General features: G+C 45.6%; 1 protein-coding gene across 1 annotated transcript in view; it reads left to right on the top strand.

Annotated features, from left to right (window-relative positions):
• LOC126481891 (cyclic nucleotide-gated cation channel subunit A) overlaps nt 1-25,369 on the top strand; it is a gene marked incomplete at its 5' end in the record, with an annotated part of 250,818 nt that overhangs the window by 188,736 nt on the left and 36,713 nt on the right. Inside the window, 2 exons of the mRNA XM_050105853.1 lie at nt 5,978-6,158; nt 19,928-20,331. Coding sequence (XP_049961810.1) covers nt 5,978-6,158; nt 19,928-20,331 — 585 coding nt within the window. The remainder of the gene's footprint in view (nt 1-5,977; nt 6,159-19,927; nt 20,332-25,369) is intronic.

Genomic DNA, 25,369 nt, shown 5'->3' with positions numbered 1-25,369 from the left:
TCTTTCTTGCCCCTTTTCATGCGTGGAAATAAGGAAAAGACGCACGGAGCCAGGTCAGCCGCGGGGCAATGGAACAAGACCATTTTTAGACACAAATTATCTGACAGAGATGGCTGTTTGTCCAGGTGCGTTGTCGTGTTGGAAGAACCAGTCTCCTGTCTGCCACAAATCGGGTCTTTTTTGACGAACACTGTCGCGCAGTTTCCCTAAAACTTGCAAATAAAGGTGTGATTGACGATCTGACCCTACGGTCGCAGGTTCGAATCCTCCCTCGGGCATGGATGTATGTTACGTACTTAGGTTAGTTGGGTTTAAGTAGTTCTAAATTCTAGGGGACTGATGACCTCAGATGTTGAGTTCCATGGTGCTCAGAGCCATTTGAACCATTTTTGAACGATCTGACCTGCGAGAAACAAACCCTGAATGAACTTTCCAATATTTTCGTCGATTCGGGCAGTTGATGGACGTCCAGAACGAGGTTTGTCATCAATCGACACGCAGCCATTTTTAAATCGAGCAAACCATTCGTACACTTGAGTTTTTCCCATAGCGTCATCTTGGAAAGCTGTTTTCAACATTAAAATAGTTTCAGCAGCATTTTTACCGAGTAGAATACAAAATTTCACAGCTGCACGTTGTTCGCTTAAACTTGCCATTATAAAAAACGAAACAAGAACAAAACAACGCTGTTGTTGTTGTGGTCTTCAGTCCTGAGACTGGTTTGATGCAGCTCTCCATGCTACTCTATCCTGTGCAAGCTTCTTCACCTCCCAATACGTACTGCAGCCTACATCCTTCTGAATCTGTTTAGTGTATTGATCTCTTGGTCTCCCTCTACGATTTTTACCCTCCACGCTGTCCTCCAATACTAAATTGGTGATCCCTTGATGCCTCAGAATATGCCCTACCAACCGATCCCTTCTCCTAGTCAAAACGTGCCATAAATTTCTCTTCTCTCCAATTCTGTTCAATATCTCCTCATTAGTTATGTGATCTATCCATCTAATCTTCAGCATTCTTCTGAAGCACCACATTTCGAAAGCTTCTACTCTCTTCTTGTCCAAACTATTTATCGTCCACGTTTCACTTCTATGCTACACTCCATACAAATACTTTCAGAAACGACTTCCTGACACTTAAATCTATACTCTTCTTCATAAACGCTTTCCTTGCCATTGCCAGTCTGCATTTTATATCCTCTCTACTTCGACCATCATCAGTTATTTTGCTCCCCAAATAGCAAAACTCCTTTACTACTTTATGTGTCTCATTTCCTAATCTAATTCCCGCAGCATCACCCGAATTAATTCGACTACATTCCATTATCCTCGTTTTGCTTTTGTTGATGTTCAGCTTATATCCTCCTTTTAAGATACTGTCCATTGCGTTCAGCTGCTCTTCCAGGTCCTTTGCTGTCTCTGACAGAAGTACAATGTCATCGCAGAACCTCAAAGTTTTTATTTATGCTCCATGGATTTTAATTCCTACTCCGAATGTTTCTTTTTTTTTTTCCTTTACTGCCATCGGGGATAGGATACAACCCTGTCTCACTCCCTTCCCAACCACTGCTTCCCTTTCATGCCCCTCGACTCTTATAACTGCCATCTGGTTTCTATACAAATTGTAAATAGCCTTTCGCTCCCTGTATTTTACCCCTGCCACCTTCAGAATTTGAAAGAGAGTATTCCAGTCAACATTGTCAAAAGCTTTCTCTAAGTCTACAAATGCGAGATACGTAGGTTTGCCTTTCCTTAATCTATTTTGTAAGATAAGTCGTAGGGTCAGTATTGCCTCACGTGTTCCAACATTTCTACGGAATCCAAAACAGCGCTAGCAAAAACAATCACTGCAGATGAGCAGAACAACCCTGGTCGACAAAACAGGCCAGTAAACGTGGATTTAAATTCTTCAGTCATAGATTCATTCTGTAAATCGCGAAGGTATTCCTGCTGATAGGTGTCCGCCCTATTTAAAGTCATCTTTCCCCATTCTCTCCGTAAGAAATCGAGTGAAGGAAGTACACTGCCTGACAAAAAAAATAAAACATCCAGAAGGGGAGGAGGAAACGAAATGAAACTTCATGCGTTGAGAGGGCATATTGTGTTATTTCTGTGTTTACAATACCGCGTCAAAATTACAAATAACCAGGCAGTATTAGTATGAGGGCGCACCCACTCGGGCCTGAATGCAAAGTAAAACATCCAGATGGGGAGGAGGAAACGAAATGAAAATTCATGCGTTGAGAGGGCATATTGTGTTATTTCTGTGTTTACAATACCGCGTCAAAATTACAAATAACCAGGCAGTATTAGTATGAGGGCGCACCCACTCGGGCCTGAATGCATGCACTGATTTGTGTGCGAGGGGTGTCATACAGCCGTTGTACCCTCTCCTGAAGGAAGGTGGTCCACAACTGTTGTAGCTGGTCCTCGATGTCCTGGATACTGGCACGGCCGCTGGAGCGGATTCAATGTCCGAGCTGGTCTCACATATTTTCTGCATTTGACAGATCAGGGCTTCTTCCTGGCCAAGGGAGTACCTCAGCATCATGCAGACATCCACAGTGAGAACCCTCTCCAACTTTTGTCAGGTGCTCACACGAGTACTTGGTATCTTCGTGTCCCTCTAAGTGATCATGCAGTATCTGACGCTGTTCACGTCGCTTACAAACCCTGCCAGGCCTGGCAACAACACTAAACCACAGACGTACTAAAAATAACTAGACCGCTCACTGCTACTAGTGTAGTGTCTCCTTACTGAAGCCGCCATTTGCAGGACAAGACTGTGTTTGTACCTAGTGAATGATGTGAAATATCTGATAAAAGGTTGCATAGCAGTCAGTTAACAGATGCATCTAACGTTAGCAAGGTTTCTGCGTCCCTGTTGTTAGAAAAAAGTGTGAAAATAAAGTGGCTAGTTCAAGTTAGATTTGAGACCACAATTATTCACGTCCAACCTAGTTGAAGGCTATATGGTAAAGTTGTGGGAAGGAAGGTAGATAAATTTCACGAAGCAATACAAAAATAAAATAAAGATTGAAAAAAGCCTAAAAGACAGACGCACAGGGTGGAAATATTAAACAGAAATCGAAAGTGAAAAATCTTAGTGGAAAATAAAACAACCCCAGTATCCGTTACTTTGCAAGTTTACTGCCACTCCCCTGAATCGATAACTTACATTTTCATTCCTGCTTGTAAAAAAAGAACCCTGCATTCTTAAATAGATACTTATAACTTACCATAGTTTGACGGAGACCTGTTAGAGAAAACTCGGAGACTGCATCCATTTAAGACAGACTTCATCACTTAGGAGTTGTGAGCTAAACACCCTTTTTATTTTGTTCTTCGGTTTCCTCTCGTTGTGTGTCATGCGCCTTAAGTCATAGGTCAGTATTTATATCCGTCTCTGCAACTGGCAGGGTTCAGTTCGAGAACAAGTTCTCCGCTACGGCATGACAGGGGCCTGCACTAAACGTGAACAACACATGCTTTCAAATAACTTCCGGGGATTCAGCCAGGTGACACTTTCAGCGTTCTCCCGCCGAAATATCTAAAACAAGCATCTTGCTTCTCTGTCGAGTCCACAAGCAGGTCGATGTGAACATCATATCAGGAACCCAGCTGATTTTTTACGTCGTTTGGAGGGACTGCGGTTGAATGACTCTGATATTTTAGTGAGTTTCGGTGTGGTCTCTCTCTTCATTCGTGTTCGTCTGTCTGATTCGTTGCGGTTAATTGAGGCCAGGTTTGCTGCTGAATTAACTAATCTCTTTCGGCATGTGTTGACATCCACTTACTTTTTATTTTTTGATGACCAGTATTACGAGCAGACAGATGGAGTTGCGATGGGTAGTCCGTTGTCTCCTGTGATCGCAAATTTGTTTATGGAAGACTTCGAGGAACGTGCATTGGGGTCGGCGCCTTTGAAACCCGCCTGTTTCTTTAGATACGTTGACGATACCTTTGTTGTTTGGCCTCATGGCTGGGAGAATCTGAATGTCTTTCTAGAACATCTGAGTTCGATCCACCCGAACATTCGTTTTACGATGAAGGTGGAAGAGGATGGTTGCCTTCCCTTTATTGACGTGTTGGTTAGGAGGAAGGATGATGGATCATTGGGACATGCAGTCTACAGGAAACGTACTCACATCGACTTGTACTTACAGGGTAATAGTTCCCACCAGCCGGCTCAGCGTGAAGGGGTACTTCGTACCTTGGTACACAGGGCACATGTCGTTTCTGACGCTGAGACTTTGGCGGCTGAGCAGTCCCATCTTGAAGTTACATTTCGTCAAAATGGTTATAGTGATAGACAGATTGAACGTGCGTTGCGCTATCGACCAACTGTACATCGGGTGATTGATGATAATTTTGAGTCAACACCTAAGTCTACTGCCTTTTTGCCTCACGTAGGAAACACGTAATGACGGACGGAGCAAGGAGGACATCAAAAGCGGACTCGCTATGGCAAAAAAGGCATTTCTGGCCAAGAGAAGTCTACTAATATCAAATACCGGCGTTAATTTGAGGAAGAAATTTCTGAGGATGTACGTCTGGAGTACAGCATTGTATGTATGGTAGTGAAACATGGACAGTGTGAAAACCAGAACAGAAGAGAATCGAAGCATTTGAGATGTGGTGCTATAGACGAATGTTGGAAATTAGGTGGACTGATAAAGTAAGGAATGAGGAGGTTCTACGCAGAATCGGAGAGGAAAGGAATATGTGGAAAACACTGATAAGGAGAAGGGACAGGATGATAGGACATCTGCTAAGACATGAGGGAATGACTTCCATGGTACTAGAGGGAGCTGTAGAGGGCAAAAACTGTAGAGGAAGACAGAGATTGGAATACGTCAAGCAAATAATTGAGGATGTAGGTTGCAAGTGCTACTCTGAGATGAAGAGGTTAGCACCGGAAGGGAATTCGTGGCGGGCCGCATCAAACCAGTCAGTAGACTGATGACCAAAAAAAAAAAAGAAAAGGAAACACGTCCAACAAGATCGGTCGTATTTTATGGAAATGCGATGTGAAATGTGTTTTTCGACCTCCATCTAAAATTAGAGCGCCTTTGTGTTCCGTTAAGGATGATATTGGTCTGCGTAAGGCGGGTATATGTCGTATTCCTTGTAGCTGCGGCTTGGCATATATTGGTCAAACTATCAGGACTGTGGAGGACCGATGTACTGAGCATAAACGGCACACACGATTACAGCAGCCAAGTAGATCTGCTACTGCCGAACATTGCTTGGATTCTGGTCACCCCATGTTGTATAATAACATCAAGATATTGGCATGCACGTCCAGCTATTGCGACAGTGTTATTAAGGAGGCAGTTGAGATTAAATCAGCGAGTAACCTCGTTAACAGGGATGGAGGTTTCTGTTTAAACTCTCTTTGGAATCCGGCTCTCTCCCTTGTCAAAAAACAGAGGGACAGAGTCTTTGCTACCTCACCTGCGAATTCGTAGTCTCACTATCGATAGCTCTGACTTTTGTCATCTTTGGTTGGTGGCACTAGTGTTCAGTGTGTGTGTTATCTTTCCAGCTTCAGTCCGAGAACCGAGGTTTTAAATTTGTATGTATGTCACCTGTCCGTTGCAGTTTGCCTTGAAAATGGCGGGGTGTTCTCCCGCCGAAGTATCTAGGCGGTCACTGGAAATGTCACCTGGCTGAATTCCCGGAAGTTATTTGAAAGTTGTATACGCCAGGAGAAACTCAGGTCTATCACTAATGCTCTCTGACGGCCGTTCTAACTGTCGCAGAAAACCGCATCACTAAGCATTTACATAACCGCCAATGGGGTGTACGTGTAAGAAGTTGCATTGCCGTCCAACCACGTATTCTGGGTGCTTCACATCTTCCGTCAGGCGATGTATTTATATCGGCGACAATCGTGTTACATCTCGGAGAGAAGGTTGTCAGCCTTCGTAACGAATACACAGTATTTACGCAGCAGACGGTCTGTGTTTTGGCAGGTGGTGCTGGCCATCCTGGTGCTGATCCACTGGAACGCGTGCTTCTACTTCGCCATCAGCTACGTGATCGGCTTCGGCTCCGACAACTGGGTGTACAACCTCAACGGCGGGCGCAACAGCAGCCTCTCGCGACAGTACATATACAGCTTCTACTGGTCCACGCTCACACTCACCACCATAGGTAAGCGCGCCAGCACGCCGCTGTTCGCCGCCACTACCTGCTACGAATCGCACTGGTCATCCGGGACATTACGACCGGCCCCATAATGGCGTGAACATGCTCATCCGGTAGTCAAAAAACCTCGTTTCTATGGCGTAACTTCTCTACATGTTCTTTACAAAAGAAAAATTCCATACAGCACAAGATGTCTCCGCACGGATGACGTAGCTGCTGGTAGGAGGTGGAGGTTTCTGAACCCTGCGCTAGTGCTTAGTGACATCCCAGACGTGTTTCAAAGGATTACTGTCGGCATGATTTTAAACATTACGACACAAGTGGAACTCATAATCACGTTTCCCAGATACGTTAATATGATCGTGTCCTTGTGGCATTGAAAGTTCTGACGGAATGTGCAATACCCGACAAGAAAACTTAGCCATGGACAGGTGCATCCAGTCGACGATAATTTTGAAATGTTTTCGAGTATTCATTAGTATAGCATCCTCCAAATTGTGAGATATTTCCACACGCTAACTTATTGTCATCCTCAGGCGTGGTCATTACTGACTGTCTTGCGCTGGGCTTAGTTTTAAATATCCGCTTACGTCTTGCTGTCGGTCACGGACCCGCAATACCCGATCGCAGCTCCCCTATCGAGTGGTGGGTTAAGGAGAGGTTCTGGTCGAGAGGCACGAAAAGTGTGTAAAGTTTAGAATTTTGTCATGTAAGGGTTGTGTTTACTAAAATGGAGCTTCTACCATTTTCCGTGTATGAATAAATTATCTCTTAGCAAATCAAAAATGACGGCTACAGCGCCTCGTGGCGCGTCCTGATTTGACCGAAGTCTTGTACAGATTCGTGGCTCTTTCTGAAACACATAAAAATAGAAAATTCTTAAATTGGAATGACTCTGAAGGTGAGAGGGCATCAAGGTAGGATTCTGAAAAGTACCTCGGAAAAAATGGCTGCTTTTTGAAAAACATCTCACTACACTGATCATGTCTATTTCTTGACACGTTTTTCTATTTTCAAATGTTAAAAAAATAAACTTCAACTAAAAAAACTAAGGCATCCTAAATTTAATTATCTTTCATTTATAGAAAAAAAGTCAGATGAATCAACTAATCTGTGGTGGCTCTAGAGCGCTTCGCGAGCTGAAAAACGTTGTTTCGAGAAAAATGCGTGTAGAATTTGGAGTAACAAAAAAACGTTCTTTCAAAACTCACGGTTAATCTGCGATCGGAAGGCTATAGAGGCATTATTTGGTGCTGTAGTTTTCAACCCGCGTTCTTTTAAAAAAATTGAGACATTGTTCCGCGGCGGCCACACGTTTCCTCTGATACCTCCGAGAAGTTTTTTTCTGTTCATGGCTATGACGATTCCTAACGCTTTCGTGGTCATCAGAACAGACCTTCTGTGAATATGATGATTATGAGTCCCGTACTACTTTACAGAGCGTAAGGGAGCGACGCGGGAGACCCGCACCGCCTTACTAGGCAAGGTCCTAGTGGAGGTGGTTTGCCATTGCCTTCGTCCGACCGTAATGGGGATGAATGATGATGATGAAGACGACACAACAACACCCAGTCATCTCGAGGCAGGAAAAATCCCTGACCCCGCCGGGAATCGAACCCGGAACCCCGTGCTCGGGAAGCGAGAACGCTACCGCGAGACCACGACCACTCTGTGAATATACTGGCAGCTATATGCTATTTCAACTGTTTTGGCCGAAATTGAAGATGTTTCGGTACCAGTTTCCAAATGTACACGCTGAAGCTCTCCTTGTCATTTTGCGTATTAGCATCGGTGCATGTTTTAACCAAATCTTCTTTGGACAGAAATTCGAATACTGGTTGAATCATTTCTTCAACTAATTGATCGAGCGCCTACAGCTGCCTGTATTCCAGTCGGTGCACGGTTTCATTCCACATGGTGTAACTTTCAACATACATTCACAATCAAAAAATCATTTTGCTGGTGTTATCTATATACTTCAGTAATGCAAATTACGTCTCGTTTCCCGACAGCGCACTATGTCCGTAACCTCGCCAGGGGAGCTCCGTCCTGTCATCGCGGGTCCGTGACTGACATCAAGCGGTAAGGGAGTATTTAAGCCTGTGCCTAGATGAAGGCAGTCATCAGAACCTCCTGAAGACGCAAGAGAAAAGTCGGCTTTCCGAAATACGGCACCATTAGGACGACGCCACACGGTTATTCAAAACCATCATACGCCAGAAATGCTCAAGATGCCGCAGTCCACAATAATACCGAAGTACAGCACAGCTTCTACACAGCCGTTGCTCAGTAAGTCAGGTCCCAAGAAGTACCTTTTAAACGTCCCAGAAAGCCTGCCACAGCCATAAGCGGCATTTTTCGCTTCTTCTGATAATTATGTCTACTGTGATTCGTCTTGAACGACGACCTATTCTGAAAGGACCATCTAAATTGTTTGTGTATCAGACCAGATGGCCGTTTCTGTTCTCCCATACTCCAGTACTATTTCTCAGAGTCCGCTGCAATCCAAACTGAATACGTTTGATAAATAAAATCGTACACGAGCTACCTTCTGTGGCGTCCCATTTGCAACATGGTCCAGCGAACACTGTGCAGCATTAGAGACTTTCTCAGTATTGCACTTCGATGTCACCTGATAAGGACTAATGCCTACTCCGTTTTAGCCAGCAGGCAAGCCTCCAAAGTACATGTTCTTGAACATGGCCTGAAAGTTGTTAGTTGAATGCTGAAACCGTTCCCAGAGTTCTTCCCATTCAGTGCTGACGGGTTCCCTGCACCGATTCGTCCATCTCTGGGACGTTAAAAACGACATATCGTTTAACGACCCTTTCAGCCTCATTCCACCACTTTTATTAGATACTTATGTGGGCAACACATGAACAACCGATGAGCCTCACCACTCCTGTGAGATTCGTTGCCAGCTGCCGGCCAATCGCAGTCTATGTTCCCCAGTCTTTCCTTACGTAGTCGATCGGATTGTGTCTCCGTATCCTTTCGTACCGCACCAAGTGCTGTGTGCGCTCAGTGCTTCGATATAAGTGAGGGCGTAATGTCCTGGATGATCAACACTAATTTTAGACTAACGTTGTAGTTAAATACGAATTCTCAGGTAAATATTTGAACCTTACGTATTAGTGACACTATCATAAACTGCGAGTAATAAGCTTCCTTCCCGACAAACTCGCCTTTTGTGCAATAAATAACATTTTCGATATGACACTTCGTAATATCTACAACCACCTCTCTCCCCCACTCCCTGAAGATTATGTCCCGTTCAGACACGCGTAAAAGAAGGCTGAAATAACTGAACCACTAACTTGAAATAATCACCTCATACAGCAGATAGAGGCAGTCTTTCTTTCCGGTTGCCGTCTGCGACTGGATTAGGAAAAAAGGGGGGGGGGGGGGGGGAGGGGGCGGCGGGATGATACTGTTGCACATCCTAGGCCACGTGTCGTACTGTTGCTTGCGGAGTATAGAAGTGGACGTAATTGCATAAAGAAGTTAAATTTTATATTTGATCAAACTTTAACGGCAACTTTCTGATATACAACAGCAAAAGATTGATAGGCCTTAGCGCGTTTGCTGACTTTTTAGTCACTTTACGTTCAGGGGCTGGTCTGACCTCTGTCTCAGTGGCAGGGGCCGACTTCGTGCCAATGGCTGCCGAGCTTGCATCTTCTTGTTCTTAGTCACGCACACAGACGGCAGACCTGCCCGATTGCAGCTCACGAAGACCACGTAATATTCATTCCGACACTACTAAGAAGACGACATTCGTCCTCTGTCTCTACTTACCTAAATGACGAAAAGTTGACTGCAAAAGTCTTCAGAAATATGAGATTAGATTCCATCGCGAATTACAGATTTTGAGATACATTATTAGTGGGCTAGTTCCAAATCTCTTAAACTTCAAGGAAAATACAGAGGATTTTCACGGATTTGATTCTGCAATAATCACTGTTACACACATGCCTTTCACATTCTCAAAAGTTATTGATATCATTATCATCAACATAAGCTCATGTTCATTATGTTGTACTGATACCGCACAAATGGAGGAATATGCGCCATACATCTTTTTGTTCGAGAGATGATTTGGACGCAAAATTTCCCAAAATTGCTCTGAAAGGCACATTTGATGAGTGTCGGAGGGTAATTCGCCTAGATCCTGTACCATTCAGGAACGGTACGCGGGAAGAACGACTCTCCATAAGGCCCGTAGTACAGTAGAAGAGATCTTTGACAAATATTTTATAAAACTAACTTTTATAAAAGTTGCAATAAAAGTATCTCTGTACACTGTCAAAGATTTATTGAACGTCTCTTATAAAAGATATTTGACTAGGCTCTTTTACGGTGTAACACGGGCCAAAGCCTCCATATGAGTCCAAATTTCTGTAGTCATTTTATGAGATGTATATGCAGGAGGAAGTAATACTGTGCTGAACATTTCTTCTTATGTGCTTCAGCGAAATTTGCACAGCAGACCTCTCCGTGATGAATAATGTCTTTCTTTTAGCGTCTGTCATTGGAGTTGGCTAAGAATCTCAATCTCTCTCTCCGCCAATTACTAAACGAACTCGTGACAAAACGTGCGGCTCTTTTTGCATTTTTGTATCTTTTCTATCTTTTCTATAAACCTTATTTTGGTATCTTCCTCTCCTACCAACATTTTTATGTGATCGCTTCATCTGAAACCGTTCCGGTCCCATACTCGTCGGTATTTTACGGTTGTTACAGTTTCCAGTGACGGACACAGCCAATCGTGTAATATAACAACAACGAGTCTCCCCCACGAAATATGTGCACCTTATCGAGTTCAAATGGTTCAAATGGCTCTGGGCACTATGGGACTTAACATCTTAGGTGATCAGTCCCCTAGAACTTAGAACTACTTAAACCAAACTAACCTAAGGACATCACACACATCCATGCCCGAGGTAGGATTCGAACCTGCGACCGTAGCAGTCGCGCGGTTGCGGACTGAGCGCCTAGAACCGCTCGGCCACACCGGCCGGCCCTTATCTAGGGTCAGTCGCCAGTGCCTGCAACGTTCCTCTGCAAGTCTTCCGGCATTTCTCTACAACTGTCTCTTAGAGAGGCTACAAAAAGAAGAGTATCCACAAATAAAAGGTTTTCCTTTTGTCAATATCCAACAGAAACCAGCTAATCTGGGAAAATGTACCAGAATCATGCAATGTGCTACTACTACCGAATTGATCAATTTTCTGCTAACATTTAATAAAGTGTTGTCATTATTAATCCAATCTTTGTAGTTTCATTCGGCAGAATTACGGAGGCCACAGTAAGTACTCTAACCGTCATTTATATTTTTCTGCTTTGTTTATTTGTTTCTTATGAGTTTTGAAATTCATCAGACAAGCATGAAACAAATCTGTGACACCCCATTAGAGCAATTGGTAGCATGCGCTGCACAACCTGAACCTTGCTGTTTCATAGTTTTAAAATGTGTTTCATTTTATAAAAAAATTCAAAAATCTTCAAGCGCATTTTGTAAAAAGCATGTGATATTGATATTTTAATGTAACGTTACTTTGTTCTGCTGGTTTAGCTGTAGAAAGATATATGTCAAAACTGAAACATATAGCAAACGGTATTGCATGTGCACGCACAGTTTTAAACGTAGCACTCGTGACGTCACTGCACCATATTATCAGTAAAGAAGTAATTAAACTGAAGTTTTGGCATGGTATTTGCACTCTATGAATCAAATATAATTTTATCCTGGAATGTTCCAGTTGTACATGCTATTGTCTGCACTAGAATGAAAGCTAATATCCTGGCTGCACAAGCAAACCCTTACCACTGTAGACATATGAATGTAAATAAAATTTAATTCTAAAGAAACAAATATCTTATACCATTAACCTTCGTAAATCCGATATCTCCATACATCCTGTCAATTACACTGGTGTCCAAAATTAAAGCAACAAAAAGAAATTTTGCAAAGTTGCATTTATTTTGCCACAAAACAGTGTAAACAGGTGATAATAAAGTATAAACAATGTAAAGAATACAGAAAGCAAACACATGCAACAAGCATAATGATAAACAAAAATATTCTTCGTTTTTTTCCAATTTACCCGATTTGTACGTACTTTCCGACAACTGGTTATTGTGCTCAGTATGGGCTGTGACCACCGCCTGACAGCGACGGGACATGCTGTGAATGATGTCATCAGTCTCGTGTTGAGGCAGTAACGCCCATTCTTCCTGCAGAGCTGTTCGCAGTCTCGAGGAGTGGTTAATGGATGTTGACATGATGCAAGCCGTCTCCCTGGTGCGTCACAGACATGCACTATGGGACTGAAATCGGGACAGCGAGCAGGCGCTGCCATTAGTGCAATATCTTCCGTTTCCAAGAAAACATCAATCACCCGTGCTCCATGAGGTCGAGGATTTTCGTCCACTAACACGACGTCTGGGCCCACAGCATTTCGCAACAACCGCAGATGAGGTCCCAAGATCTCATCACGATGCCTGACAGCAGTTACACCTTGCCGATTCACTCGCACAATTTCATAAAGAAGGCTTCCAATAGCAAACGTAATCCATGCACACACCATTAGAGATCCTCCTAGATCTTGGTTTCTTTACACAATGTTTGGGTCCCAAAATCGTGTTCCACGTTCCCTCCAGATGCGAATCCATCAAGAATCACTCTCAAGAGTAAATCGGTACTCACCTGTGAAAACGACCTTGGCCCAATATTGGACCGTCCACTCTAGACATTCCCTTCTGTGAAGACGCATCAGACATACAGCATGTCTCTGACAATAAAGGCCACTCTGGCGAAGCCTTCTGCACGTCGTTTGCCTCGGTATGACAGGTCGAATGGATGCTGCGAGCTCACGTGCCAGTTGCCATGCAGTACTAAGGCGCTAATGTCGTGCCCTTACAGTCAAATAACGGTCCTCTCTTTCGAAGTCACATGTGGTCGGCCCTGCCCTCGTCTTCGGGAATAGTTTCGGCTTCTATAAACCGTCGCCACACCTGAGAAACAACAGAACTATTCACATTAAGCCGTCGGGGCAGATGAGTTTGCGATTGTCCTGCTCCCTCTCTTCCTACGGCCCTCCATTCCAGAGTGTCTAGTAGGCATCTTCTCTGTGCCATACTGCACTGTCTGTGACTGTGTTGACAGCGATTGTGGATGTGTGGCTACCCCGCAAACACTACCTCCCTTCATAGGTGACCTGACGTCATCGTTGGCATGGTTGTCCGTTGACCGGAATGCCATCTTCAGTGCAGAACAGGATTGTACGGACATCTGTAGACAGTTTGTATGATTACATCGTGAATTAGACACAGGAAGGGGAAACCGGTTTGTTGCTTTAATTTTGGACATCAGTGTGTGTATTCTGGAAGTTATACTGTGTTTAATAAAACATGCTACTAAACGGCAGCTTGGAATCACTAATGTTTCAAATATTTACATACTTATCTTACGTGGGTTCCACATTTCCGCGGCGGTTCATTAACAGATATACACCAAACAACACAAGTTTACTGAAAGTATTTTTGAGACAGAATCTGATCACGTAAAACGTAATCAACAAATGTTGCAAGTTACGTCGCTGAGCTGCAATAATTCACATTCACAGCAAATATAACGGTAACCGTTCTAATTTTAGCTGTCGTGTTATATCACATCGTAATCATTAACATTTTTTTCCGTCTCTTGAATATGTCCCTTGACATAAAATATGTCACTGTTCACAGCGTACAGGTTCTTCCATCTGTTTTTCTTTCGAGCACTTCTATCTATTGCTCTTGAGAATCTGTATGTACAGTAATCAAGAAGGAGCAGTATTAAAATGTAATATTGCTATGTGGAAGTAGGCACTTTCAAATTCCGACCCATACACCCTAATTTAGGGTATTTGCGTTTTCTCTTATTCATTCCAGGCAAGCGCTGAGTCTGTTACTCAAATAGAACCGGTGTCAATTTGTAGCCTTCTTTATCAAAAGCGATATTACACTTCGCTCCTAAATACACTTCGAGATCACGGAGCGACAAAGCATGAAAATAAAAAGTTAATATGTAGCCAGTTACAGGTATATATTGCGACTACATCTCCAAGGAGAGTCAGTTCGTATCGCCTAAACGCGCAGACACCGCCAACACCTTCGTTGTTCCATAATCTTTTACCATGTATGTCTCAGTAAACAGAGGCACCATGAAACTCAGTCAACTTGCATTTTACGTGATGAATTCTATGAAAATGTCGCATATTCTCACAGAATAATTTCTATCTATCTCTTATAAAATGTTTCAGGCCTGAGAATACTTCTCATTAATTCTGTATGCCTATTTACAATGAAGAATTTAACTTTTTGCTTCCGCATCGGAGCTCAGAAGGAGCGAATAAAGGTCGATGAGCAGCAGAATTGCTAATCAGTAAGCCATTGGGTCGTAGAGCGCATGTTGCATGTCAAAAGGTCCGGCGAGACACGGCTGCCATTATGCTGCGAGGCGAACGCGCAAGTTCTAATAACAATAGAGCGAGATTGTGCAGTATAGCCCCTGACTCACATTAAAGAAGAGCGTGTTTAAAATCGACGTCCGGTCTTCAAGACGGACATTTCTTGTCGTTTCCCTACATGGGTTGGCAAATGCCGATATAGTTTTTCGAAAATAACAAGCCCAACGTTTAGTTCCGTCCTTGTCTAATTCTAGCTTATGGTTTTTCTAAGGACCTCATTATCGGTGGAACATTAGGATTAAATTTTCCTTTTATTTTCAAGTATTTATATCAGTTTTCTTCAGTAGGAAGCCACAATAAATACAAATTGCAACTAAACAGATAGCGAAAATGTTATTGTTCTTGTTCATTGAACTATTAGAATTCACTGTTGCTTCAGTTTCGTCTTAAAGCAAGAACTCTACCAAATGGCTGACACTTATTGGTGGATGCTGATAACCATACTAACCATGCTTCCTTTGGTCTTTTGAGACTGCAACAGACTCACTTTGTCCTCCATTATCAATCTACGAGGTGTGTTGGGAATGTAATGGAACCGATATCTACATCTACGTACATACACCGCAAGGGACCATACGGTGCATAGCGGAGGGTGCCTTGTACTATTGTTAGTTGATCCCTTTCCTGTTCCACTTGCAAATGGAGCGACTGCCTGGAAGCTTCCGAACCAGCACTGATTCTTCTTACCCAGTCTTCGTGGTCTTTACGCGACATGTATGTTTGTGGCAGAAGGATCGTTCTGCAGTCTGTCGCAAATTCCGATTCTGTAAACTTTCTCAGTAGTGTTTCGCGAAAAGATAGTTTTCTTCCTACCAGGGATTCCCATTTCAGTTCACGGAGCATTCCCGTATCGCTCGCATGTTGATCGGGCAGCCCGGTAACAAATCTAGCATTACGCCTTTGAAGTGCTTCGATATCTTCCTTTAACCCGAGAACATGACCTGCTAGGTATCTCAAACACATGAGCAGTACCCAAGGACGGATTCCACATGTGTTCTCTAAGCGGTCTCCTTTACAAATGAACTATACTATCCTAGAATTCTTCCAATAAACCAAAGTCGACCATTCGCTTTCCCTGCAAACAGCCTTAGGTACCTGTTCCATTTCATGTCATATGCAATTTTACGATGTGACTACTCTATTTGAACATTACAAGCCTGGTTTTCCTACTCATCTTCCTTTTTACTCGTAAACATGAGTTTTACCTTTTACATCTCCTTGTAGTCCCGTTCAAATTAATTCTCTTCTGCAGTTACACAACGACACAGACGGCGTTCCCAGTCTTGATAGCATGTGTCACCCTTTTTATCAGTCTTTCAAGAACTTACCAATACAACCTTAGATAGACAGTTTATCCTGGAGGCAGAAATTCTTTGTTGGCGATCCCCTGAAATTAAAAAGAAAGCATCGATCTGAGTTTGACTTTGCTCATTCTCGCCTTCTTAGTCCGAGTAGAGTTTGTAGTGGACCACATCCGAGTTCGGCGTTTCGTCTCCAGTTCATACTCGTAAATCCATAATGCGTCGTCTGTGAAAACGAGACTGAAGAATTTTGGATAACTCTGAAGGCGGTGCTGAATATCAAACATCCTTCCAGTTGTTCTGCTGTCACGAGGTTCTTTTGAACCTTACTTTGCGCTCTCTTTTAACATCTCAATATCCTGTGTTAAAATTTGATGGACGATAAACACTTGCAAATGTAGCTCAATACTAATCATTCTGTCGATCGACGGTCTGACCTCACAAGGTATTTCAGTCTACCCAGATTGTCACGCGAGCTATGTCTTCCTCTCCTTACCAACCAGATAAAAAGGACTTGTGCCAACTGAATACTTGAGCCTTGGATAAGGAATGTTCTCATAATCCTATTGCAATTTTCCGTAAGTCAAAGCAGCGATTTTGCCAAGCTTCACGCAAAATTTGATGGCATAACATCCCTCATACTTTCGCGATCCGTGCTCGTACACATACTTGACAAACACAGCTTCATTTCCGTCGCTTTTAACACTCGTGTCCCAATTGCAGCGAGTTTTTACTAGTATTGAATCAAGGACAGAAGAAGAAGCCAAGAGCATCTGGGTTCATACATACAGTTTCCAGTCTCATTACTTTCCTAACACACCTAGTAATAGTGTTTCCTCACTACTATCTACACTCCTGGAAACGGAAAAAAGAACACATTGACACCGGTGTGTCAGACCCACCATACTTGCTCCGGACACTGCAAGAGGGCTGTACAAGCAATGATCACACGCACGGCACAGCGGACACACCAGGAACCGCGGTGTTGGCCGTCGAATGGCGCTAGCTGCGCAGCATTTGTGCACCGCCGCCGTCAGTGTCAGCCAGTTTGCCGTGGCATACGGAGCTCCATCGCAGTCTTTAACACTGGTAGCATGCCGCGACAGCGTGGACGTGAACCGTATGTGCAGTTGACGGACTTTGAGCGAGGGCGTATAGTGGGCATGCGGGAGGCCGGGTGGACGTACCGCCGAATTGCTCAACACGTGGGGCGTGAGGTCTCCACAGTACATCGATGTTGTCGCCAGTGGTCGGCGGAAGGTGCACGTGCCCGTCGACCTGGGACCGGACCGCAGCGACGCACGGATGCACGCCAAGACCGTAGGATCCTACGCAGTGCCGTAGGGGACCGCACCGCCACTTCCCAGCAAATTAGGGACACTGTTGCTCCTGGGGTATCGGCGAGGACCATTCGCAACCGTCTCCATGAAGCTGGGCTACGGTCCCGCACACCGTTAGGCCGTCTTCCGCTCACGCCCCAACATCGTGCAGCCCGCCTCCAGTGGTGTCGCGACAAGCGTGAATGGAGGGACGAATGGAGACGTGTCGTCTTCAGCGATGAGAGTCGCTTCTGTCTTGGTGCCAATGATGGTCGTATGCGTGTTTGGCGCCGTGCAGGTGAGCGCCACAATCAGGACTGCATACGACCGAGGCACACAGGGCCAACACCCGGCATCATGGTGTGGGGAGCGATCTCCTACACTGGCCGTACACCAATGGTGATCGTCGAGGCGACACTGAATAGTGCACGGTACATCCAAACCGTCATCGAATCCATCGTTCTACCATTCCTAGACCGGCAAGGGAACTTGCTGTTCCAACAGGACAATGCACGTCCGCATGTATCCCGTGCCACCCAACGTGCTCTAGAAGGTGTAAGTCAACTACCCCGGCCAGCAAAATCTCCGGATCTGTCCCCCATTGAGCATGTTTGGGACTGGATGAAGCGTCGTCTCACGCGGTCTGCACGTCCAGCACGAACGCTGGTCCAACTGAGGCGCCAGGTGGAAATGGCATGGCAAGCCGTTCCACAGGACTACATCCAGCATCTCTACGATCGTCTCCATGGGAGAATAGTAGCCTGCATTGCTGCGAAAGGTGGATATACACTGTACTAGTGCCGACATTGTGCATGCTCTGTTGCCTGTGTCTATGTGCCTGTGGTTCTGTCAGTGTGATCATGTGATGTATCTGACCCCAGGAATGTGTCAATAAAGTTTCCCCTTCCTGGGACAATGAATTCACGGTGTTCTTATTTCAATTTCCAGGAGTGTATATACCTGCCCATACACTTACAGAATCGGAAAGCGATAAATACTGGAGTGGTTCTTCACCGTGTAACAGACCTTACGGATAAGTTCTTCACATAATGGAGTAATGAATAACTGAACTCTCATTTCATTAGGTACTTATGTCCCCCTTCAACATCACTATGAAATGTGACCCCCAAAGGCACGAATACATTCTTGTATTCGTTCTAGCATTGAAGCAAACGCCCTCAGAATCTCAAGGAGTTTCTTACCATTTCTGAGATACACCATGTGTGTGTGAATGAAGACTGTTGGCTGTAAATCAGTATAAAAGTATATGTCTTCCCATCACATCGCAGACATAGTTTATGACTGACAATTCGAGGGAGCAAGGAGGCCAGTCAGTGATCCATACATCCCTTAAAGGGTTTGTGCTGCGACATGCAGTGTGCGCTCTTGCATTATCCTGCTGAAGTATGTCATTTGGTATCCCCATGATAAAGAGTATGGCAACAGAATTTACTATTCTTGCCACATACTGTCGAACATCCAGTCTGCATTCAAGAATTACCAAATCAGTCCTGTCGTCGTATCCAGTAGCTCCCCACACCGTGATTCATGAAGTTGGAGAGACATGGGTCTCAAGAATGGCTGTTTTCTGCGACCTTTCTCCAGGTCGTCTACACACACGTTGCCATCTATATAACCTCATAAACAAAAGCAGGACTTATCTCTGAATACTGAGGAATTCCATTCATTGCCGCAGTTCACTCTAGTTCTACACCATGCAAGTCTCTGTTGTATGTAATATTGTGTCAGTGGTAGCCGACACATGAGATGTCCACCCAGCTCCCAGCACTCTGTTCCTCACAGTTGGTGGCGACACTGCCTGTAACCTGTGCCCGGATTTCAGATACTGTCGTCCATCTATTCGTCAGAGACAGTCAAACAATCCCACGGACTACTCGTGGTGTATTCCTTATGGAAGTACCTGCGTCTACTCTTCTTGACACAGTGTTGTCCTGAGCCAATTTCGTCATCACTCGTTTAGTGCTCATACTACTACAGCCAATTGTCTGCACGATCTATAGCAAAATCTCCTGTATTTCTAATGATGAAGATTCAAACTTTCTCCAAATCTGAAACATGGAGGTAAGATGCACTAGCACGTCCTCTGGACAGGCTGTATTGCAGCCTGAACCTGAAGAGTTCCACCAACGTTAGACACACGTAGCAGCACTACGCCATTCTTCATCTATAGGAATGGTTTTTTGGGCACTGAAATCACTGCAAATATGCTCGCTTGAGGATGAAATTTTAATCAACATACCCCAAAGGGCGGGGAGTACTTGAGTAACCAACTGGTAGCGCCCGGTCAAGGTGTATCTGGTGTAACATTTTAAATTTCCATCGGTGTAATTTCTGAGCAATGAGACATGTTAATCAAGACTGCTTTGAGATTATGGGATTGAGTAACATATATTCCGACAGCAGCAGTTGTCAGTGATCAGTGAGATCTAAAGAAAAAGGAACTGAATGTAAGGCTGGCATACATAGTTGCTCCGCACTAGCCTTCTTCGCCACCCACCACCTGCGCACGCTCTGCAGCACTCTCCCGCATGATTGGTGCTAAGCTGGTTGTTTCTGTGTGCCCCCCGGTTCTGTTCCCAAACAAGGCGCTGGCGTTCAGCTGGGTGGTGCCTCTGTCCCACCAGGCGAGACGCCGCAGCCCGAGAACGACGCCGAGTACCTGTTCGTCGTGGCCGACTTCCTGGCCGGCGTCCTCATCTTCGCCACCATCGTCGGCAACATCGGCTCCATGATCAGCAACATGAACCTGGCGCGCGTCGACTTCCAGACGCGCATGGACGGCGTCAAGCAGTACATGGCGTTCCGGCGCGTGTCACGCGAGCTGGAGGCGCGCGTCATCCGCTGGTTCGCCTACACGTGGGCCAACAAGCAGGCGCTCGACGAGGAGCGCGTGCTCGCCGCGCTGCCCGACAAGCTCAAGGCCGAGATCGCCATCCACGTGCACCTGGACACGCTGCGCCAGGTGCGCATCTTCCGCGACTGCGAGCCGGGCCTGCTCGAGGAGCTGGTGCTCAAGCTTCGCCTCCAGGTACGTCGCGCTGCCCGCACCAGCGGCACAGGTGTTCAAGTCTGGGAATTTTGTGGGTCACGAAACACTTCGCAGCTTGCGGAGGATTAACTCAGTGGATCAGTCATCGAGACAGTCGCATAGATGTTCAGTTGGGCTAAGATCTGGAAACTTGGGAGGGCACAGAGACATTCTGAAACTGGTGCACCATACATAGTGGAGGATTTCCGATGATGGATGGATGGGAGAGGGTTGTATGGGTGCACGATGGCAAGGTCTTCAGCGCCTGCTCAGTAACAGATTGAGACGGGTGTCAAGAAAAGACTCAGAACAGTAAGATAAAAGAGAACGTAAAACACAGGTAACAAGCTTGGAGAAAATATGTGCCTACCCACACCGCAGCGTGGGACGAAGCATGCCGCCAGCAGTAAGACATGGACAACACAGGAAGAAAGTGGTAGAGGGAGCTAAAACCATATAGCAGATGGAAGTGGCTGGCTGACCGCAAAGAAAAAATGGAGGAGCCAGCCACTTTGCAATACACTAAAACCTCCAGCCTAAAAGTTTAGGCCAGAGTCCAGACACATCACAAACATTTAGAACCCTAGACACACACGTCTCGTCATTAGCTAAAACACAGGGCAGATCCCCATCAACTTGTGCTTCTGCCCTTGCATCACGGCATAAAATGCAGTCTGTTAAATTGTGGCGGACAGAGATGTACACGCCACGAGCATCACAAAACGGGGGATCCTCGCGCAGTAATAGAAAGCTATGTGTGAGAGGACAGTGCCCAATCCGAAGACGCGTGAGGGTCACTTCTTCCCGCCTGAGCAACTGGCAGGAGGAACGCCACGGCCGAGTTGTTGACTTAACCAACTGCAGTTTATTGGCCGTCACCGCCAGCCATTCTTCCTCCCACAACTCCATGCACTTCTTATCGAGTGCAGGGATGACGGACTGCAAGGGAATAGGACACTGGACCACATCCTGCTCTCTGCAGGCCTCCTTGGCAGCCCGATCGGCCTGTTCATTGCCTCATATTCCTACATGACCAGGCACCCAGCAGAAGGACACCTCCTTACCCCGCCGTTGGAGCAAGTGCAGTTGGTCATATATCAGCTGGACCATCTCCTCAGTTGGGTACAGATTCTGCAATGATTGTAAATCACTAAGAGAATCGAAGCAGAGAAGAAATCGATTGCCCCGAACACGATTCATCCGCTCCAGTGCCTTCAAGATCGCGTGGAGCTGCGCTGCGTAAACGGTATATTCATCATGGAGGCGAATCCGGGTAACATGATCAGGGAACACTACAGAACCGGCAAGGAAATTCTCCTGTTTGGAGCCATCAGTGTAAACGACGATAAAACAGTGATGCACATCTAAAATGTTAAGAAACAGAGATTGGAATGTAAAATCTGATGTACTATCTTTCTTAAAATTAGTCAAATCTAAAATAAATCTGGACCTCCGGAGGAGCCAAGGTGAAAATCTGCTCCAACCGCGACGGAAAACATGAAGACCAGCCACATCCATCACAGAGAGGAAATCCTGTGCGCAAATCCCATAGGACCGCGTCACTCGTGCCGGTTATGAGATAGCCGTGCCAGAGGAGGCTGAGCAATGGTATGGTATGCAGGAGTATATGATGTGGACAAAGTTTTATACGCCTGGCGCACCGTAAGTAGCCGCCGCCGCATATGAAGTGGCGGTTCACCAGCCTCTGCACAGAGGCTTGGTATGGGGCTAGTTCGGAATCCCCCAGTGACCAACCGAAGCCCTTCATGGTGCACAACGTCCAACATCTTTAAGTAAGAAGGCCTCGCAGACTCATACATCGTGCACCCATAATCAAGCCGAGATCGCACAAACGCCCTGTAAAACTGGAGCAGACAAGTCCTGTCGGCTCCCCACGTACTGTGGCTAAGACATTTTAAAATACTTAAGGCCTTAAGTGACCGTCGTTCCAGGTCTTTAAGATGAGGTGCAAAGTGTACCCAACGATGGAGGCAGTTCCATAGATGTTCAGATGAGCTAAAGAAGAAAAAGTTGGTGGTCTTGAAACATTCCACAGCTAGTGAAACGTACATGACAGTACGCGCAAAACCCAACGATTGAGAGATTCTACAGCTGTCCTGTTGGGCAAAGATCTGGGTACCTTGAGATCCTTCAAACATTTGAATTTCCCTGGGGAAGAGAATTATGTACGGTGAACGTCACGTCCAACGATAGAGTTACAAACAAATCTTTGAAGGGTGCCTTCAGTACAACTCAGTAAAACAACAAGAAACAGTTTCAAAATCATAACATGGCCCCCACCGCAACGTTATCTTCAAGCAGTGATTACAGCGCATTTGTTTCAACAAAATTCTTCTGACGTGTGATCGAATCATGTTATAGTAATCACTATGATAAAAGCTGCCTGCAATAGAAGCCGAAACGTCGATATTACTATCATAGTATGGTGCGCTCACACACCCAGAACACATTTATTGAAGTGTATTCCGACTGCTAGTCTTTGTTCTTAAATACTTCTCTCTGGAGATGCAATTTTAAGAGATAGTACATCAGATTTTACATTCCAATCTCTGTTTCTTAACATTTTAGATGTGCATCACTGGAGATGCATTCATCCTATGAAGCAAGAATGGAATTCATGTAAGGAAGCTGCCCGTCAGCAATCAACAGTAATTTAGTTTCGACATTGCTGAAATACTTAGTCGTTAACTTGGATGCAACGAAAATGGTCTACATCAGACACCTATACGCAGCTACTGCTGATAGTGAGAGAGACGCGAGCCTCGTTACTCGCCGATTTATTTGGACACTGAGCTGCTTGCCGAGGTTCACTTCCACATCTACATCTGCATTCTGCAAACCACCGTGAAGTGCTTGGCACAGTGTGCGTCCCATTGTGCCAGTTATTAGTGTTTCTTCCTGTTCCATTCACGTACGCAGCGCGGTAAGAATGATGTTTTGAGTGTTTCTGTGCGTGTAGTAATTATTCTAATCGTATCTTCACGATCCCTATGTGATAAATACGTAAGGGATTGTAGTATATCCCTAGAGTCATCATTTAAAGCCGGTTCTTGAAAGTTTGTTAGTAGACTTTCTCGGGATGGTTTCTGTCTACCTTCAAGAGTCTGCCAGTTCAGTCTCTTCATCTCTGTGACAATTTCCCATGGATCAAAAATACCTGTTACTATTTGTGCTGCTCTTCTCTGTATATATTCAATATCCCATGTTGGTCCTATTTGGCGCGGGTCCCACACACTTGGGCATACAGGTCCCACACACCTGGGCAATATTGTAGAATCGGTCGCACGAGTCATTTGTAAGAAATTTCCTTTGTAGACTGACTGCATCTCCTCAGTATTCTACCAATGAACCCAAATTTACTACCTCCTTTATCCACAACTGAGCCTATGTGATCGTTCCATTTCACATCCCTACGAAGTGTTACACCCAGACAGTTGTATGAGTTGGCCGATTCCAACAGTGACTCATTGATGTTATAGTCGTAGGATAGTACGTTTTTCGTTTTGTGAAGTGCACTGTTTTACGTTTCTGAATATTTAAAGCAAGTTACCAATCTTTACACCACTTTGAAATCTTAATCAAGATCTGACTGAATATTTGTGTTGCTTCTTTCAAATAGTACTTCATTGTAGATAATTGGAGCATCTACAAAAAGTATATGGTTACTATTAATATTGTTGACAAGGTCATTAATATACGCTCCTGGAAATTGAAATAAGAACACCGTGAATTCATTGTCCCAGGAAGGGGAAACTTTATTGACACATTCCTGGGGTCAGATACATCACATGATCACACTGACAGAACCACAGGCACATAGACACAGGCAACAGAGCATGCACAATGTCGGCACTAGTACAGTGTATATCCACCTTTCGCAGCAATGCAGGCTGCTATTCTCCCATGGAGACGATCGTAGAGATGCTGGATGTAGTCCTGTGGAACGGCTTGCCATGCCATTTCCACCTGACGCCTCAGTTGGACCAGCGTTCGTGCTGGACGTGCAGACCGCGTGAGACGACGCTTCATCCAGTCCCAAACATGCTCAATGGGGGACAGATCCGGAGATCTTGCTGGCCAGGGTAGTTGACTTACACCTTCTAGAGCACGTTGGGTGGCACGGGATACATGCGGACGTGCATTGTCCTGTTGGAACAGCAAGTTCCCTTGCCGGTCTAGGAATGGTAGAACGATGGGTTCGATGACGGTTTGGATGTACCGTGCACTATGCAGTGTCCCCTCGACGATCACCAGTGGTGTACGGCCAGTGTAGGAGATCGCTCCCCACACCATGATGCCGGGTGTTGGCCCTGTGTGCCTCGGTCGTATGCAGTCCTGATTGTGGCGCTCACCTGCACGGCGCCAAAAACGCATACGACCATCATTGGCACCAAGGCAGAAGCGACTCTCATCGCTGAAGACGACACGTCTCCATTCGTCCCTCCATTCACGCCTGTCGCGACACCACTGGAGGCGGGCTGCACGATGTTGGGGCGTGAGCGGAAGACGGCCTAACGGTGTGCGGGACCGTAGCCCAGCTTCATGGAGACGGTTGCGAATGGTCCTCGCCGATACCCCAGGAGCAACAGTGTCCCTAATTTGCTGGGAAGTGGCGGTGCGGTCCCCTACGGCACTGCGTAGGATCCTACGGTCTTGGCGTGCATCCGTGCGTCGCTGCGGTCCGGTCCCAGGTCGACGGGCACGTGCACCTTCCGCCAACCACTGGCGACAACATCGATGTACTGTGGAGACCTCACGCCCCACGTGTTGAGCAATTCGGCGGTACGTCCACCCGGCCTCCCGCATGCCCACTATACGCCCTCGCTCAAAGTCCGTCAACTGCACATACGGTTCACGTCCACGCTGTCGCGGCTTGCTACCAGTGTTAAAGACTGCGATGGAGCTCCGTATGCCACGGCAAACTGGCTGACACTGACGGCGGCGGTGCACAAATGCTGCGCAGCTAGCGCCATTCGACGGCCAACACCGCGGTTCCTGGTGTGTGCGCTGTGCCGTG

The sequence above is a fragment of the Schistocerca serialis genome, chromosome 1 (assembly GCF_023864345.2).
Source record: "Schistocerca serialis cubense isolate TAMUIC-IGC-003099 chromosome 1, iqSchSeri2.2, whole genome shotgun sequence".
Classification (NCBI taxonomy): Eukaryota; Metazoa; Arthropoda; class Insecta; order Orthoptera; family Acrididae; genus Schistocerca; species Schistocerca serialis.
This window is presented reverse-complemented; position numbering and strand designations above follow the sequence as displayed.